Source organism: Vulpes vulpes, chromosome 2 (assembly GCF_048418805.1).
Source record: "Vulpes vulpes isolate BD-2025 chromosome 2, VulVul3, whole genome shotgun sequence".
Taxonomy (NCBI): Eukaryota; Metazoa; Chordata; class Mammalia; order Carnivora; family Canidae; genus Vulpes; species Vulpes vulpes.
The window spans coordinates 22194821-22209827 of NC_132781.1; the positions used below are offsets into that span (position 1 = coordinate 22194821).

Consider the following 15007-nt stretch of genomic DNA (forward strand, 5'->3'; position numbering starts at 1 on the left):
CAGGATCGAATCCCACGTCGGGCTCCCGGTGCATGGAGCCTGCTTCTCCCTCTGCCTATGCCTCTGCCTCTCTATCTCTCTCTCTATGACTATCATAAGTAAATAAATAAAAAATTTAAAAAAAAAAAAAATAATAAGAGTCCCATGCTCTACCAAATGAGCCAGCCAGGCACCCCAGCCACAGTTCATCAATTTCTTGAATATCTTACTTTTATAAAGAGAAAAGTATTAAAACACTACTCAATATACCTAAAACTGAGTTCATATCCTCCTCCAGAAACCTGTTTTGCTTTGTAAACAGCACCATCATTCAATTCCCCAAACTAGAGTTGTTTCAACCTCTTCCCTCTTTCTCAGGCTTCTATCAGTCACCAACTCTAAGATTTTACTTTTTAAGTGTTTCTCATTGTTATCTCTTCCATCTTCCCAGCTTCAGTGCAAACTCAATTTTCAACTGTTAACAGGCTTCTGTCTCCAAGTCTTGACTTCCCCGTCCCCAGTCTCAACCCCAAACCACTGTGTACACTGTGAAGGTGACTCCTGCTGGTGAAAATACACTACCTTCCCATTGCTGCCTGGAGAAAAAAAACAACCCTCAGCCTTTGCCTCTGGCTTCATCTCCTACCAGGCCCCTCAAGCAATGATTCAATCCTGGGTGTGCATTCCCACTAATCAGCACCCTTCCATTCTACTTCCTCAATATCAGGTGCTAGCTCTCCCTCTTCTCTTTCTGGCTAAATAATACTCATCTTTTTAAAAATCTGCAAAAGTATCACCTAGAAGCCTTCTCTGACTGCCTTCATTCCCCCAAGTTAGTATGTGAAGCATGTTTTTCTTGTGGCCTCATTTTTCTCTGCATAGAATGGAATCTGCTTGCTGACTTGCCTATCTCACCCATCGTGCTGGCAGGCTTTGAAGGCAGAAATTGTCTCATTTCTGAGCGATATTACAGATTATTTTTATTTGCTTTTTTTTCTTATCCGCATGTTTTCCATTTCTTTTAATTATACAAACAAATCTTTGAGAAAGAGTCAAGCAATATAGAAGTATAGAGTGAAGGGCAGCCCCGGTGGCGCAGGGGTTTAGTGCCGCCTGCAGCCCAGGGCATGATCCTGGAGACCCTGGATCGAGTCTCGCGTCAGGCTCTCTGCATGGAGCCTGCTTCTGCCTCTGCCTGTGTCTCTGCCTCTCATTCTCTCTCTGTGTCTCTATGAATAAATAAATAAATAATCTTAAAAAAAAAAAAAAAAAGAAGTATAGAGTGAAGTTATTTGGATTTTCCAAGTCATATGCCTAGCCAAATCTCTGATACTCAGCCCCCAACAAAATCCTCTTGAGTAAATGACTAAGACAGTATGATGCAGGGCAATAATACAAGAGGTTAGAGAGATCCAAGGATATACTTTGGTCCTTGAATCCCACTATAACCAGAGCAGTTCTGCTTTTATCTACTTCACTTATTGGGCTTTCATTAAAGTTTCATCCAAATAGGGGGTTCATATATATCCTCAAACAAAATGTCTAAATAAATTAGCTAGGCAAATTAATTTTCCTCTTTAAAGTAGTACTTATCATCTGTTAAATACCTAACACACACATACACCAACACTTTAGGGCACTATTTCTCATCTGTTAAATAATACACATGCACCCCAAGATATTCATTCCCTTAAGTTCCTTTATAAGGCTTCTAAATTTTACAAAACTGAGATTGAAGTAGGGGCACCTGCACCTGGTTGGCTCACTCAACCTGCAACTCGATCTCAGGATTGTGAGCTTGAGCCCCACACTGGGTGTAGGTATTACTTAAAAATAAAATCTTAGGGCAGCCCCGGTGGTGCAGCGGTTTGGCGCCGCCTGCAGCCTGGGGTGTGATCCTGGAGACCCAGGATCAAGTCCCATATCGGGCTCCCTGCATGGAGCCTGCGTCTCCCTCTTCCTCTGCCTGTGTCTCTGCCTCTCTCTCTGTGTCTATAAATAAATAATAAAATAAAATAAAATCAATAAAATAATAAAATAAAATAAAATAAAATAAAATAAAATAAAATAAATAAAATAAAATAAATAAAATAAAATAAATAAAATAAAATAAATAAAATAAAATAAATAAATAAAATAAAATAAAATAAAATAAAATAAAATAAAATAAAATAAAATAAAATAAAATAAAATAAAATCTTAGGGGGCAAGGCTGGGTGGCTCAGTGGTTGAGTATCTGTCTTTGGCTCAGGTCGTGATCCTGGGGTCCTGGGATGATCCTGCATCTCCCTCTGCCTATGTCTCTCATGAATAAATAAAATTTAAAATAAAATAAAATCTTAGGGGTGCCTGAGTGGCTCAGTCAGTTAAGCATCTGACTCTTGATTTCGGTTCAGGACATGGTCTCTGGGTCGTGAGACTGAACCCCACATTGGGGCTCTGTGCTCACTATAGAGTCTGCCGAATATTCTCACTCTCCCTCTGCCCCTCCCTCCAACTCTCTCTCGAAATAAATAAATACAATCTTTTTAAAAATGTAAAAATAAAATAGTCTTAAAAAAATGAGATAAAGCACTCATGCTTTCTTTCTCATGTGACACCAGATATTACAATCCACATATAGTAAAAGTAGTTGCCTCCTTGGTTCAAAAGCCACACTGCTTTTTTTCCCTACCATTATCAAACCTTTAAGTCTTTTTTTTTTAAGATATTATTTATTCATGAGAGACAGAGAGAGAGAGAGAGAGAGAGAGGCAGACACACAGGCAGATGGAGAAGCAGGCTCCATGCAAGGAGCCCAATGTAGGACTCGATCCTATACCCTAGGATCATGCCATGAGCCAAAGGCAGATGCTCAACTGCTGAGCCACCCGGGTGTCCCCCTTTGAGTCTTCTTAATACTATTTTTCAGAAACTCTTTTTTTGAGGGGCTGGCAGACCTGATGGACTTGGCTTTAGGATGAACTGGTTTGGAGGAGAAGAAGGAGAGATAAAATAGCAAGAAAACCACTAGGAGCTGCCATCCCTTTTCTTAATGATGCCAGAGAAATGCTGTACTGACCCTTACAGAACAAATAGTTTTAGGGGCAAAAGACTAGTTCTTACTCTGATGCAACCTGTCCAAATCTTCATTTAGACTGAACCAGGACAAGAAAACAAGATAAGCCATTAAAGTCCTAAGAAGATCTCTCAGAAATCAGAGCTAGTTAATGAAGACAGATTTACTTATTCTCTTTCTACACCATATATCTTCGAGTGCACTATGTCTTACAACAGGAAGCCCTAAGTATTCATTAAGGTTTTGAGGTAGCCAGGTGGAAAGATTACTTACCTGATTAAAAGTGGGAGGTGGAGGAGGACCAGGGGGTGGTGGAGGGGGTGGAGGAATTGGCATCCTTGCCCTGCTCGCAGTTGGCACTGCTTTCTCTCCGTTTTAATTTGCAGCTTTAGGTCACTCATATACCTGCAAATGAAATGGAAATTCAATGAGAATAACTCTGCCATGAGAGACAAAGAGTACCTAGGAGAATTAGGGGACTGGGCATGACACAAGAGAGAAACTAAGCACCTCATCCCCCCAGTTCCTCTGTGACAGAGTCCAGGGCTTGGTAAACTTTTTTTTTTTGTAAAAGGCCAGATAAGAAATACTAATACTGGGGGGTCTGGGTGACTGAGTTGGTTAAGCATCCAACTCTGGATTTTGGTTCAGATCATGATCTCAGGGTCATGAGATCAAGCCCCACATCAGGCTCTGCTCTGGGTATAGAGCCTGCTTAAGATTCTCTCTCTCCTTCTGCCCTCTCCCTTCCCCACTTTTTATCTCCCCCTAAATAATAAAAATAATACTATTATTTTAGGCTTTACAGACCACATATGGTCTCTGTCACATTTTATTCTTTGATCTATTTTGACATTTTTTAAATAATAAGCTTTATTTCTTAGAGTAGTTTTAGGTTCACAGTAAAATTGAGCAGTAAAGTACAGAGAGTACCCATATAGTCCTGTTCCTCCAGCTCCCCCCCACACAAGCACAGCCCCCTTCACTACATCTTGCAGTTGGACATTTGATACAATTAACATTTCATTACCACCCCAAGTCCATAGTTTACATTAGGGCTTACTCTTGGTGACCTATGTTTTATGTGTTTGGACAAATGTATGACAACTACACATACTGTAACATCATACAAAACAGTTTCACTGCCCTAAAAATCTGTGCTCTGCCTATTTATCCCTCAACCTCCAATCACTGGTCCTTTTTACTGTCTCCATAGTTTTCTCTTTTCCAGAATGTCATATAGTTGGAATGATGTAATATGTAACATTTTTGGATTGTTCTTTCAATTAGTAATACACATTTAAGTTTCCTCCATGCCTTTTCATGGCTTGATAGCTCATTTCTTTTTAGTGCTGAATAATATTCCATTATCTGGATGCACAAGTTTATCAACTCACCTACTGAAGGACATCTTGGTTGCCTCCAGGTTTTAACAATTATGAATAAAGATGCTATAAATATTCTTCAGTAGGTTTTTGTGGGGCCATAGATTTTGGCTCATTTGAGTAAATACCATTGACTGTGATTGCCAGATCATATGGTAAGAGTTACATTATATAATGAACTGCCAAATTGTCTTCCTAGTGATTATAATCATTTTGCATTCCCACTAGCAGTAAATGAGAGTTCCTGCTGCTCCACATCCTTGCCAATATTTGGTGCTGTCAGTGTTTTAGATTTTGGCCATTCTAATGGTGCACAGTACTGCAATCTCACTGTTTTAATTTTTCAATTCCCTGATGACATATGAAGTTGAACCTTTCTTCATATACTTACTTCCCATCTTTTTTTTTTTTTAAAGATTTTATTTATTTACTAATGAGAGACACACAGAGAGGGAGGGGGGCAGAGACACAGGCAGAGGGAGAAGCAGGCTCCATGCAGGGAGCCTAACGTGGGACTCGATCCCGGGTCTCCAGGATCACGCCCTGGGCCAACGGCAGGTGCCAAACCGCTGAGCCACCCAGGGATCCCCCATATACTTACTTGCCATCTGCAAATTTTTTTAGGTGAGGTGTCTGCTTAGGTCTTTCGCACAGTTTTTAATAGGGCTGTTTTCTTACTGTTGATTTTTTTTTTAAAAGATTTTATTTATTTATTCAGGAGAGATGCAGAGAGAGAGAGGCAGAGACATAGGCAGAGGGAGAAGCAGACTCCCTGCAGGGAGCCTGATGTGGGACTCAATCCCAGGACCCCGAGATTATGCCCTGAGCTGAAGGCAGACACTCAACCACTGAGCCACCCAGGTGCCCCTTATTGTTGAATTTTAAGAATTCTTTGTCTGTTTTGGAGAAGTCCTTCATCAGATGGGTCTTTTGCAAATATTTTCTCCCAGTGTGCGGCATGTCTTCTCATTCTCTTGATCTTTACATTCTAAAACTACATTTTTACTTTTTTTTTTTAAGATTTTATTTATTTATTCATGAGAGACACACACAGAGAGAGGCAGAGACACAGGCAGAAGGAGATGAAGGCTCCCCATAGGGAGCCCAACGTGGGACTCGATCCCAGATGCCAGGACCATGCCCTGGGCTGAAGGCAGGTGCTCAACTGCTGAGTGACCCAGGCATCCCAACATTTTTACATTTTATTTTTTTTAATTTTTTTAAATTTTTATTTATTTATGATAGTCACACAGAGAGAGAGAGAGAGGCAGAGACACAGGCAGAGGGAGAAGCAGGCTCCATGCACCGGGAGCCCGACGTGGGATTCAATCCCGGGTCTCCAGGATCGCGCCCTGGGCCAAAGGCAGGCCCCAACCACTGCACCACCCAGGGATCCCCATTTTTACATTTTAAAAATGTAAAAACCAGGGGCAGCCCTGGTGGCGCAGTGGTTTAGCGCCTCCTGCAGCCCGGGGTGTGACCCGGGATCAAGTCTCACATCGGGCTTCCTGCATGGAGCCTGCTTCTCCCTCTGCCTGTGTCTCTGCCTCTCTCTCTCTCTCTCTGAATAAATAAATAAATCTTAAAAAAAAAAAAAAGTAAAAACCATTCTTAGTCCATGGGCATTATAAAAAAGACCATGGGGACGCCTGGGTGGCTCAGCAACTGAATGTCTGCCTTCGGCTCAAGGCACGATCCTGGGATCCAGGATCAAGTCCCACATTGGGCTCCCTCTGGGAGCCTTCATCTCCTTCTGCCTGTGTCTCTGCCTCTCTATGTGTCTCTCATGAATAAATAAAATCTTAAAAAAAACGAAAAACAAAAAACAGACCATGAACCAGATCTGACTTGTGGGCCATAGTTTACTATCTCCAGTATCCTTAGAATCTGACAAAAGGAAAGGGCAAATATTCCAAAGGTTCTAAAAAATCAAGAGCCTTTAGAGGCAGGCAGAATTTGATTAGAAACATGACTGTGAAGGTCTTCAAAATCCCAACCCTTTCAATAATGCCACTACAGGCTGGATGCCCAACAGAGCTTTTTGCTCCAATCACAAGAACTGGACAGTACTTTGGGCGAGATGGTTCCCATGGGGAATGGTATCCGAGCTCACTTCAAGAATTGAGCAGCTGACCATTCTTCCAGGGAAACACCTTCTGATTTCTGGTTTTAAAGCTAAGTCTAGGGGATCCCTGGTGGCTCAGCGGTTTGGCACCTGCCTTTGGCCCAGGGCACAGTCCTGGAACCCCGGGATCGAGTCCCATGTCGGGCTCCCGGCATGGAGCCTGCCTCTCCCTCTGCCTGTGTGTCTCTGCCTCTCTCTCTCTACCATCATAAATGAATAAAATCTTAAAAGAAAAAAAAATAAAGCTAAGTCTAGTTTTTCTTTGCCTGGGATCTAACATACTTGACTTTAAAAATGGATCAAAAAAAATAAAAATGAAAAATAAAAATTGATCAAAATAGTAAATCCTCATGATCTATCTGTAATTAGAGGGGGGTGTGCAAATTTAAAATAAAAGGATATAGAGAAAAATAAAAAACCTTCTTCTATTTGAAGTCTGGATTCACTCTGACAGTTACCCCAAAGCATTCTTTTAAAAAGCTAGCAGAGGAGGATCTGGGTAGCTCAGTACATCAAGCATCTGACTTTGGCTCAGGTAATGATCTCAAGGTCATGGGATCGAGCCCTATGTTGGGCTCCACACTCAGTAGGGAGTTTGGTTGTCCCTCTCCCTCTGCCCCTTCCCTACTGCCTGTGTGCTTACTCTAATAAATAAAATCCTTAAAAATAAATAAAAAATAAAAGGTAGCATAAAACAATAGGAAAAAATAATCCAGCTGTATTTCAAAAAATAATAATAATAATCTATTCAGAAACAAACATATTCAACTAATTCCAGTCACTTCAGTTCCTGCCTTTTCTGAGTTTCCAGTTCTACCTATCTTTGTCATTGCCATGACTGAAACTCCTAGAATGACTTGGAAAAGAGATTCAGACAAGTCCCTAATTCTTTTCATAATTCATGGATGATCCAACCTGCATGCTACAAAGTAAAAAATCACCAAGGGAAACCACCTTATGCCTGACAGCAAGCAAGCACTGTTTATAAGGCAAAACAGTAGTCTCTAGCAAGGCAAATCTTTTTTTTTTCTAAGAAATCTACTGGAAAAGACCACTAATATATTACACAGTTACAAATGCCTTCTTAAAATAGACTCAATTCAAACTCCTAATTTCAAAATAAATCCATTAAAATAATAATAAAAAAAACCACCTTCATCAAGTGACAGCCTTTCATACTGACAACCAGCAGTGCTTCTCAACCTTTCTTCTGCCTCCACAAAGACTGCATGCATGACATGCTCCTACAATTGACATTGAATATGCAATGATACACTATGGTAGAGTATCACTGCTTCCTGTTTTACAGGTAAGGACACTAAAGCTCCAGAGATGGGTGGAATCTCATGTGTGCACACTACAGAGAAAGACTGATCTAAGGGCAACCACGCAAGATCATTCTGGAGTAAACTGCAGAATTAGGACTCAAATTTAGATCTTCTGATTCCCTGCTATTTCACTAATCACCACAAAAAAACATGGTGATGGAAATTGGTTTGGTTTAGCAATTTCCTACTATTTTCGCCAAATGAAAATTCAACCCACCCCAAATTTCTATTTTATTAATAGAATACAAACAGCTCTGTTTCCCAAGAGCAGCCCAGTGTAAGTAAATTTACATTAATACAACATTCCTTCCCCTGAAAATCCCCAAAAGCTTTATTCAAACCAATTTGATATTGATACGATCACTAATCCAAAGCAGAGGGTCTGCTTTGAGAACTGCTTTTAGTTAAAAATAAGTGAACCAAAAACAGTTCATAAAGTTTTATAACAGAATGACAATTTTTTTCAAGTAGGCCCCATGCCCAGCATGGAGTCCAAAGCAGGGCTTGAAGTCACAACCCTGAGATCAAAACCCAAGGTGAGGGATCCCTGGGTGGCGCAGCGGTTTGGCGCCTGCCTTTGGCCCAGGGCGCAATCCTGGAGACCCGGGATCGAATCCCATGTCGGGCTCCCAGGGCATGGAGCCTGCTTCTCCCTCTGCCTGTGTCTCTGCCTCTCTCTCTCTCTCTCTCTCTGTGACTATCATAAATAAAAAAACAAAACAAAACAAAAAAAAAACACAAAACCCAAAGTGATATAAAGAATGGGACACATAACCAAATAAGCCACGCAGGCGCTCCAACAGAATGACAAATTTTAGTGACCAACTACTTTTAATCAAAGGACAAATTCAGGCATTCTGGGAGCAATCTTTTTTTTTTTTTTCTGGGAGCAATCTTAAAAAACTCTGGGGCACGTGAGTGGCTTCAGCTCGGGTCATGACTCCAGGATCCTGGGACTGAGTCCCATATCAGGCTTCCTGCTTAGTATGGAAGCAGGAAGCCTGATATGACCCCTCTGACCCTCCCTCTGTTTGTGCTCTCTCTCACTCTCTTTCTCTCAAATAAAATCTTAAAAAAAAAAAAACCCAACACTAAAAACTAACATTTCTGGGGCTAGATCAGTTAAGCATCAATCACCTTCAGCTCAGGTCATGATCTGAGGGTTCTGGGATCAAGTCCCAAGTCAGTTTCCATGCTCTGCAGGGTGTCTGCTTCTCCCTCTGCCCCTCCCTCCACTCGTTCTTTACCCCTCCCCTCATTCTCTTTCAAATACATAAAATCTAAAAAAACAAAACAAAACTAATATTTCTGAGATTAAATCTAAGAAGAAAAAAGAGGGTTCTTTACATAATGTTAAATTTTTCCATTCTGATCTTTTAAATTAGAACTACAAACCTCACCATCTGTGTTCTTCAGAGACCTTGATTTTCAGAAATATAGTGAGACTGCCTCCAGTTCAACAACAAACCAATTTTCATTCCCTTCTTAAGCCCTTCTACCTTAAAAACCATGATAGAATAAGCTTTTCACATCCTCAGGAGTCAGTTTCTTTGAAGTCAAGATCAGAGAGCATTATTTCAAATCTTCTTGATGTCAAATTTATCACAGAATTCTGAGGTAAGTCTTCATAAAACTCAAGCAATACACTTGTAAAAAGCATTCTCTTCTATTCCTCAGAAGACAAAACCCTATTTTTCTATTCAATTTCCTAATGTTTTGTTCCAAATACATATTCCTACATTTTAAGAGGAGGACACTTCCTGGGTACAAAGATGTTGACCTTTCACATTTGATAAATGAAGAATCCAATTTAGTTGCTGTATTTTTCATATATTTAAAATTATCTCGTAAGTATTCTAGTTACCACTACCATTTCGGGCCTTTATTCAAATGGTATTCTCCTATTATAAACTCAAGTTTCAACCCAAGTTATTTTTAAAAGAAAAAATATATTTTTTAAAGATTTCATTTATTCATGAGAGACACAGAGAGAGAAGCAGACACACAGGCAGAGGCAAAAGCAGGTTCCACGCAGGAAGCCCAAAGCAGGACTTGATCTCGGGACCCCAGAATCATGCCCTGAGCCGAAGGCAGACACTCAACCGCTGAGCCACCAGGGATGCCAAGAAAAAAAAACTTCTAATTCTAAATCTAAATGCTATCTACTTTTATGCTGAAAGACCATCCTTTCTAAGCTTTGATTACTGAGTAAATTACAGTTTTTGTATTGAAGTACCCAACAAAATCCCATGGGGGAAAAATTTGACCTTAAAAAGTACGCTCCCCAGCAGCCCGGGTGGCTCAGAGGTTTAGCGCCGCCTTCAGTCCAGGGCCTGATCCTGCAGACCCACGATCGAGTCCCACTTCAGGCTCCCTGCATGGAGCCTGCTTCTCCCTCTGCCTGTGTCTCTGTCCCTCTCTCTCTCTCTCTCTCTGCTTCTCCCTCTGCCTGTGTCTCTGCCTCTCTCTCTCCTCTCTCTGTCTCTCATGAATAAATAAATAAAATCTTAAAAAAAGTACGCTCCCTCCCTCAGAAAAGTCTTAAGGGCCTTAGTTCTGTCTTACAAGAAAGTTATATGGAATATCGATAAGAAAATTCTTTTTAAGTACTCTCTATACTCAACATGGGGCTCAAACTCATGACCCCAAGATCAAGAGTCACATGCTCTACCAACTGAGCCAGCTAAGTACCCCTCCTCTCTCTCCTTTCTTAAATATATGTTTTTTTTTTTTTAAGATTTTAAGTAATCTCTATACTCAACGTGGGGCTTGAACTCACAACCCTGACATCAAGAGATGCAGGCTCCACCAACTAAGCCAGCCAGATCCCCCCATGTTCAAGTCTTTAATATTCTATTAAACCTCTCCCCAACATAAACAGAGAGGGGGCACCTGGCTGGCTCAGCTGGTTAAGCATTTGCCTTGGGCTCAGGTCATGATCCTGGAGTCCCAGGATCCAGCCAAGTGTTAGGCTCCCTGCTCAGTAGGGAGGCTGCTTCTTCCTCTCCCTCTCCCCACCACCCTCACTGGTCTGCACTCTCTCTGGCAGGTCCTCTCTATCAAATAAATAAATCTAAAGAAACAAAAAGAGAGGGCAGCCCCGGTGGCTCTGCGGTTTAGCAACGCCTTCAGCCCAGGGTGTAATCCTGGAGACCCGGGATCGAGTCCCACGTCGGGCTCCCTGCATGAAGCCTGCTCCTCCGTCTGCCAGCATCTCTGCCTCTCTCTCTGTCTCTCTCGTGGATAAATAAATAAAATCTTAAAAAAAAAAAAGAGAGAGAGATGAAAGAGACATTTCAAGATCCTCTCTGAAAGACCAATAACTCTACCTATTCTTGTCTCCAGAAAATCAAAAGAGAGTTGTGTCTGTAAGAGGAAAGGTTCTAGACATTCCCCTCAATGGAATCAAAATAAATCTAATAGTATCAGAGATGGAACATAAATGTTTGGCAGAAACAGAAAATCAGTTGCTCTGAGACAAAGAAAGTCACATAATGCAGAATTTTTTTTTTTTTAAGATTTATTTATTCATTCACAATAGACACACACAGAGAGAGAGAGAGAGAGAGAGAGGCAGAGACACAGGCAGAGGGAGAAGCAGGCTCCATGCCGGGAGCCCGATGGGGGACTCGATCCCTGGACTCCAGGACTGCACCCTGGGCCAAAGGCAGGCGCTAATCCGCTGAGCCACCCAGGGATCCCCAGAATGGGGTTTTTGTTTGGTGTACTTCAATTCCAGCCAAAAGGAACTACAACCTTGCCTAATGTGGCTTCAATAACCCAAGTAGCTGAAGTGGCAAGACTTTCCAAGCATAGACATTAAAAGCCATTAATGAATCAAATGTTCATAACCATACGACAAACCCTAGAAACAGTCACATCAAACAAGTTCAAAATGAGTAACTCCATTTTGTATATTCTTTTTTTTTTTTTTTTTTAAGATTTTAAGATTTTGTTTACTTGAGAGAGAGCACAAGCAGGGGGAGCCACAGAGGAAGAGGGAGAAGGAGGCTCCTCCCTGAGCAGGGAGCCTGATGAGGGGCTCAACCCCAGGATCCCCAAGGATCATGACCTGAGCCAAAAGCAAATGCTTAATTGACTGAGCCACCCAGGTGCCCCTCCATTTTGTAGATTTCTCAACCAGGTTTAAGACAAAATGAAATTAACAGCAAGAAACCAAGGGTAACTGCAACAAATAAAAATAAGTAAAAAGTGAATGAATAGATTTTTGTTAAAACTAGATTCCAAATTCATGAGCAATTTCACCCCATTCTGAATGATAAGCACTTAACTACTGACTCAACCTATGTTGGCCCATTAGCACCACTGTAGACATTACCTTGAACTAGGAATTAAATTTGAGAACAGTATTTCATAAATATGCCATCTATTTAATCCAGTAAACCGGGTTTTTTTCACTGCTTTTTTTTTTTTAATATTTTATTTTGGGGATGCCTGAGTGGCTCAGTTGGTGAGGTATCCAACTCTTGATCTCAGCTCAGGTCTTGATCTCAGGGTCTTGATTTCAAGCCCCATGATGGGTTCCACACTGGGAGTAGAACCTACTTTAAAAAAAAAAAAAAAAAAGATTTTATTTTTAAGTAATCTCTACACCCAAAGTGGGGCTTCAACCCCAAGCCCTGAGATCAAGAGTCAACGTGCCTGGGATCCCTGGGTGGCTCAGCGGTTTGGCGCCTGCCTTTGGCCCAGGGCGCGATCCTGGAGACCCGGGATCGAATCCCACATCGGGCTCCCAGTGCATGGAGCCTGCTTCTCCCTCTGCCTGTGTCTCTGCCTCTCTCTCTCTCTCTATCATGAATAAATAAATAAAATCTTTAAAAAAAAAAAAAAAAGAGTCAACGTGCCTTTAACCCAATGAGCTCTTAAGCACAGATAGCACTGTATCTTTCTATAGTTTTTTCTTTTATTTTACAGCACAAAGTGCTCAACAGTTACATGTTCATCTGAACAAAAATAAATTTAAGAGTAGCACTGTCTGAAAGAGCAAGCAAGCCTAAGTGGAATAAAAAAATAAGTGAAGGGGATCCCTGGGTGGCGCAGCGGTTTAGCGCCTGCCTTTGGCCCAGGGCGCGATCCTGGAGACCCAGGATCGAATCCCACGTCAGGCTCCCGGTGCATGGAGCCTGCTTCTCCCTCTGCTTATGTCTCTGCCTCTCTCTCTCTCTCGCTCTCTCTCTCTCTCTCTCTCTGTGACTATCATAAATAAATTAAAAAAATTTAAAAAAAAAAGTAAGTGAAGGGTAGACAACGTGCCAGAAACAGAAAAAAGAATGGTATCTATGAAAAGAGGAAAGGAAGAAATATGAGGCTATGTGCATAGTTTAGTGCTCCAAAAATTTTTAACTTGCTGAATTCGTTCATTCATGAATTCATCTATCATCCAGTGAATATTTACTGAGCAGCCATCACTTAATCCATTCAATAAATATCTGTTCTATCTATAACAATGGTTCTAAGGGGAAGGATTTTGTCCCCCAAAAGACATGTGGTAACGTCTAGAGACATTTTTGATTGTCATGACAAAGGGTTACTACTGGCATCTCGTGAATAGAAAACACTCTCTAATGCACACAAGAGGCCCCCACAACCAAGAATCATCTAGTCCAAAATGTCAAAAATGCTGAGGCTGATAAACCCAGTTCTAGTGGCTGAACAAGTTTCTCCAATCTTGGGGCTTACATTCTAGTGAAAGAGATAAACAAGGAAACAAAATCTCAGTTACTGATAAAAAGAATGAAAAAAGAGAAATAGGGATGCCTGGGTGGCTCAGCAGTTGGGCGTCTGCCTCTGGCTCAGGTCATGATCCCGGGGTCCTGGGATCAAGTCCCGCATCAGGCTCCTGCAGGAAGCCTGCTTCTCCCCTTGTCTGTGTCTCTGCCTCTCTATGTCTCTCATGAATAAATAAAATCTTTAAAAGAAAAAAAGAAAAAGAATCATTAGGGGTGAAAATAGGAATATAGGGAAGTATTCTCTTTGACAGGGTTGCAGGAAAGGAGGCTGGCTCTCCACAAAGAAGTCTCTCCATGAGCAGAGCAAACCCTATGAACATCTGGGGGAAAGAGCCCTGCAAGAATTAAAGAATAGCAAGTAAAAAGCCCGAGATGGGAACCAGCTTGACATGTCACAGAATAAGAAAGCCAGGGTAGGGCATCCCAGGTGGCTTAGCGGTTTAGCGCCGCCTTCGGCCCAGGGCATGATCCTGGGGATCAAGTCCCACGTCAGGCTCCCTGCATGGAGCCTGCTTCTCCCTCTGCCTCTGTCTATGCCTCTCTCTCTCTCTCTGTGTTTCTCATGAATAAATAAGTAAAAATCTTAAAAAAAAAAAAAAAAAAAAAAAAAGCCAGGGTAGCTAAAATAATATAGACAAGAGTGGTAAAAGATGAAATCTGAGGCCTTACAGACCATTCTCCAAATCCCTTAAAAGTAGTATCCTTCTACATCCAATATGTCCATACCAAATAAGTTTAAATCAACTAACAGTTCCATGCCCAAAGTAAACAAGTTTAATCAGTTACCTTATTAAACCCACAGCTTGGTTTAATCACAGCTAAGGGACCTAGATACTAACTGGAAGCCTTCCAGGGTTAAAAATCACCTGACAATAATGTCCACCTGCCCTTCAATTTTGCTCCTGAAAAGCAGTACAGTATGGCAAGGTAGGAGTTCATTACCACAGTAAACACAATGGCATCCAGTTCCCAAACCAAAGAACTCACACATGGGAGAAGCGCCAGCAGCTACCTAAGAGTATTCACATGCCACTCCTGGAGACTAACAAACAGTAGAAGCCAAACAGGTTCCTATAATTACATAGGAACTGATGTCAACACAGAATTATGAATACACCTTCGTGTGTTCTAGGACAGAGTATAGTGGAAGGTTTCCACTAAAGCATTTTGGTTTCTCTAAAATAAAAAGAAACAGACTAGAATAACTTTTTATAGATATCTTATCACCCTCCCCCTCACCCGTGCCAAAAAGGCTTGATACAGTTTTTTTTTTATATATATATATATACAGTTTAAAAATAATCCACAGCCCTCTTCTCTCAATGGAGAAGGTGCTACCTTCCCCTTGAAATTCAATTCAGTCAAATCTCTGGCGAAACAAA

At 41.3% G+C, this 15007-nt stretch overlaps 1 protein-coding gene across 11 annotated transcripts in view; it reads right to left on the reverse strand.

Moving 5' to 3' along the window:
* The window catches only part of WIPF2 (WAS/WASL interacting protein family member 2), a 52413-nt gene that overhangs the window by 22392 nt on the left and 15014 nt on the right, over positions 1 to 15007 (reverse strand). For all 11 annotated transcript variants that reach the window (XM_025995735.2, XM_025995733.2, XM_072747303.1 and 8 more), the window contains one exon: positions 3311 to 3442. In XM_025995735.2, coding sequence (XP_025851520.1) covers positions 3311 to 3373 — 63 coding nt within the window. In that variant the 5' untranslated portion in view covers positions 3374 to 3442. The remainder of the gene's footprint in view (positions 1 to 3310; positions 3443 to 15007) is intronic.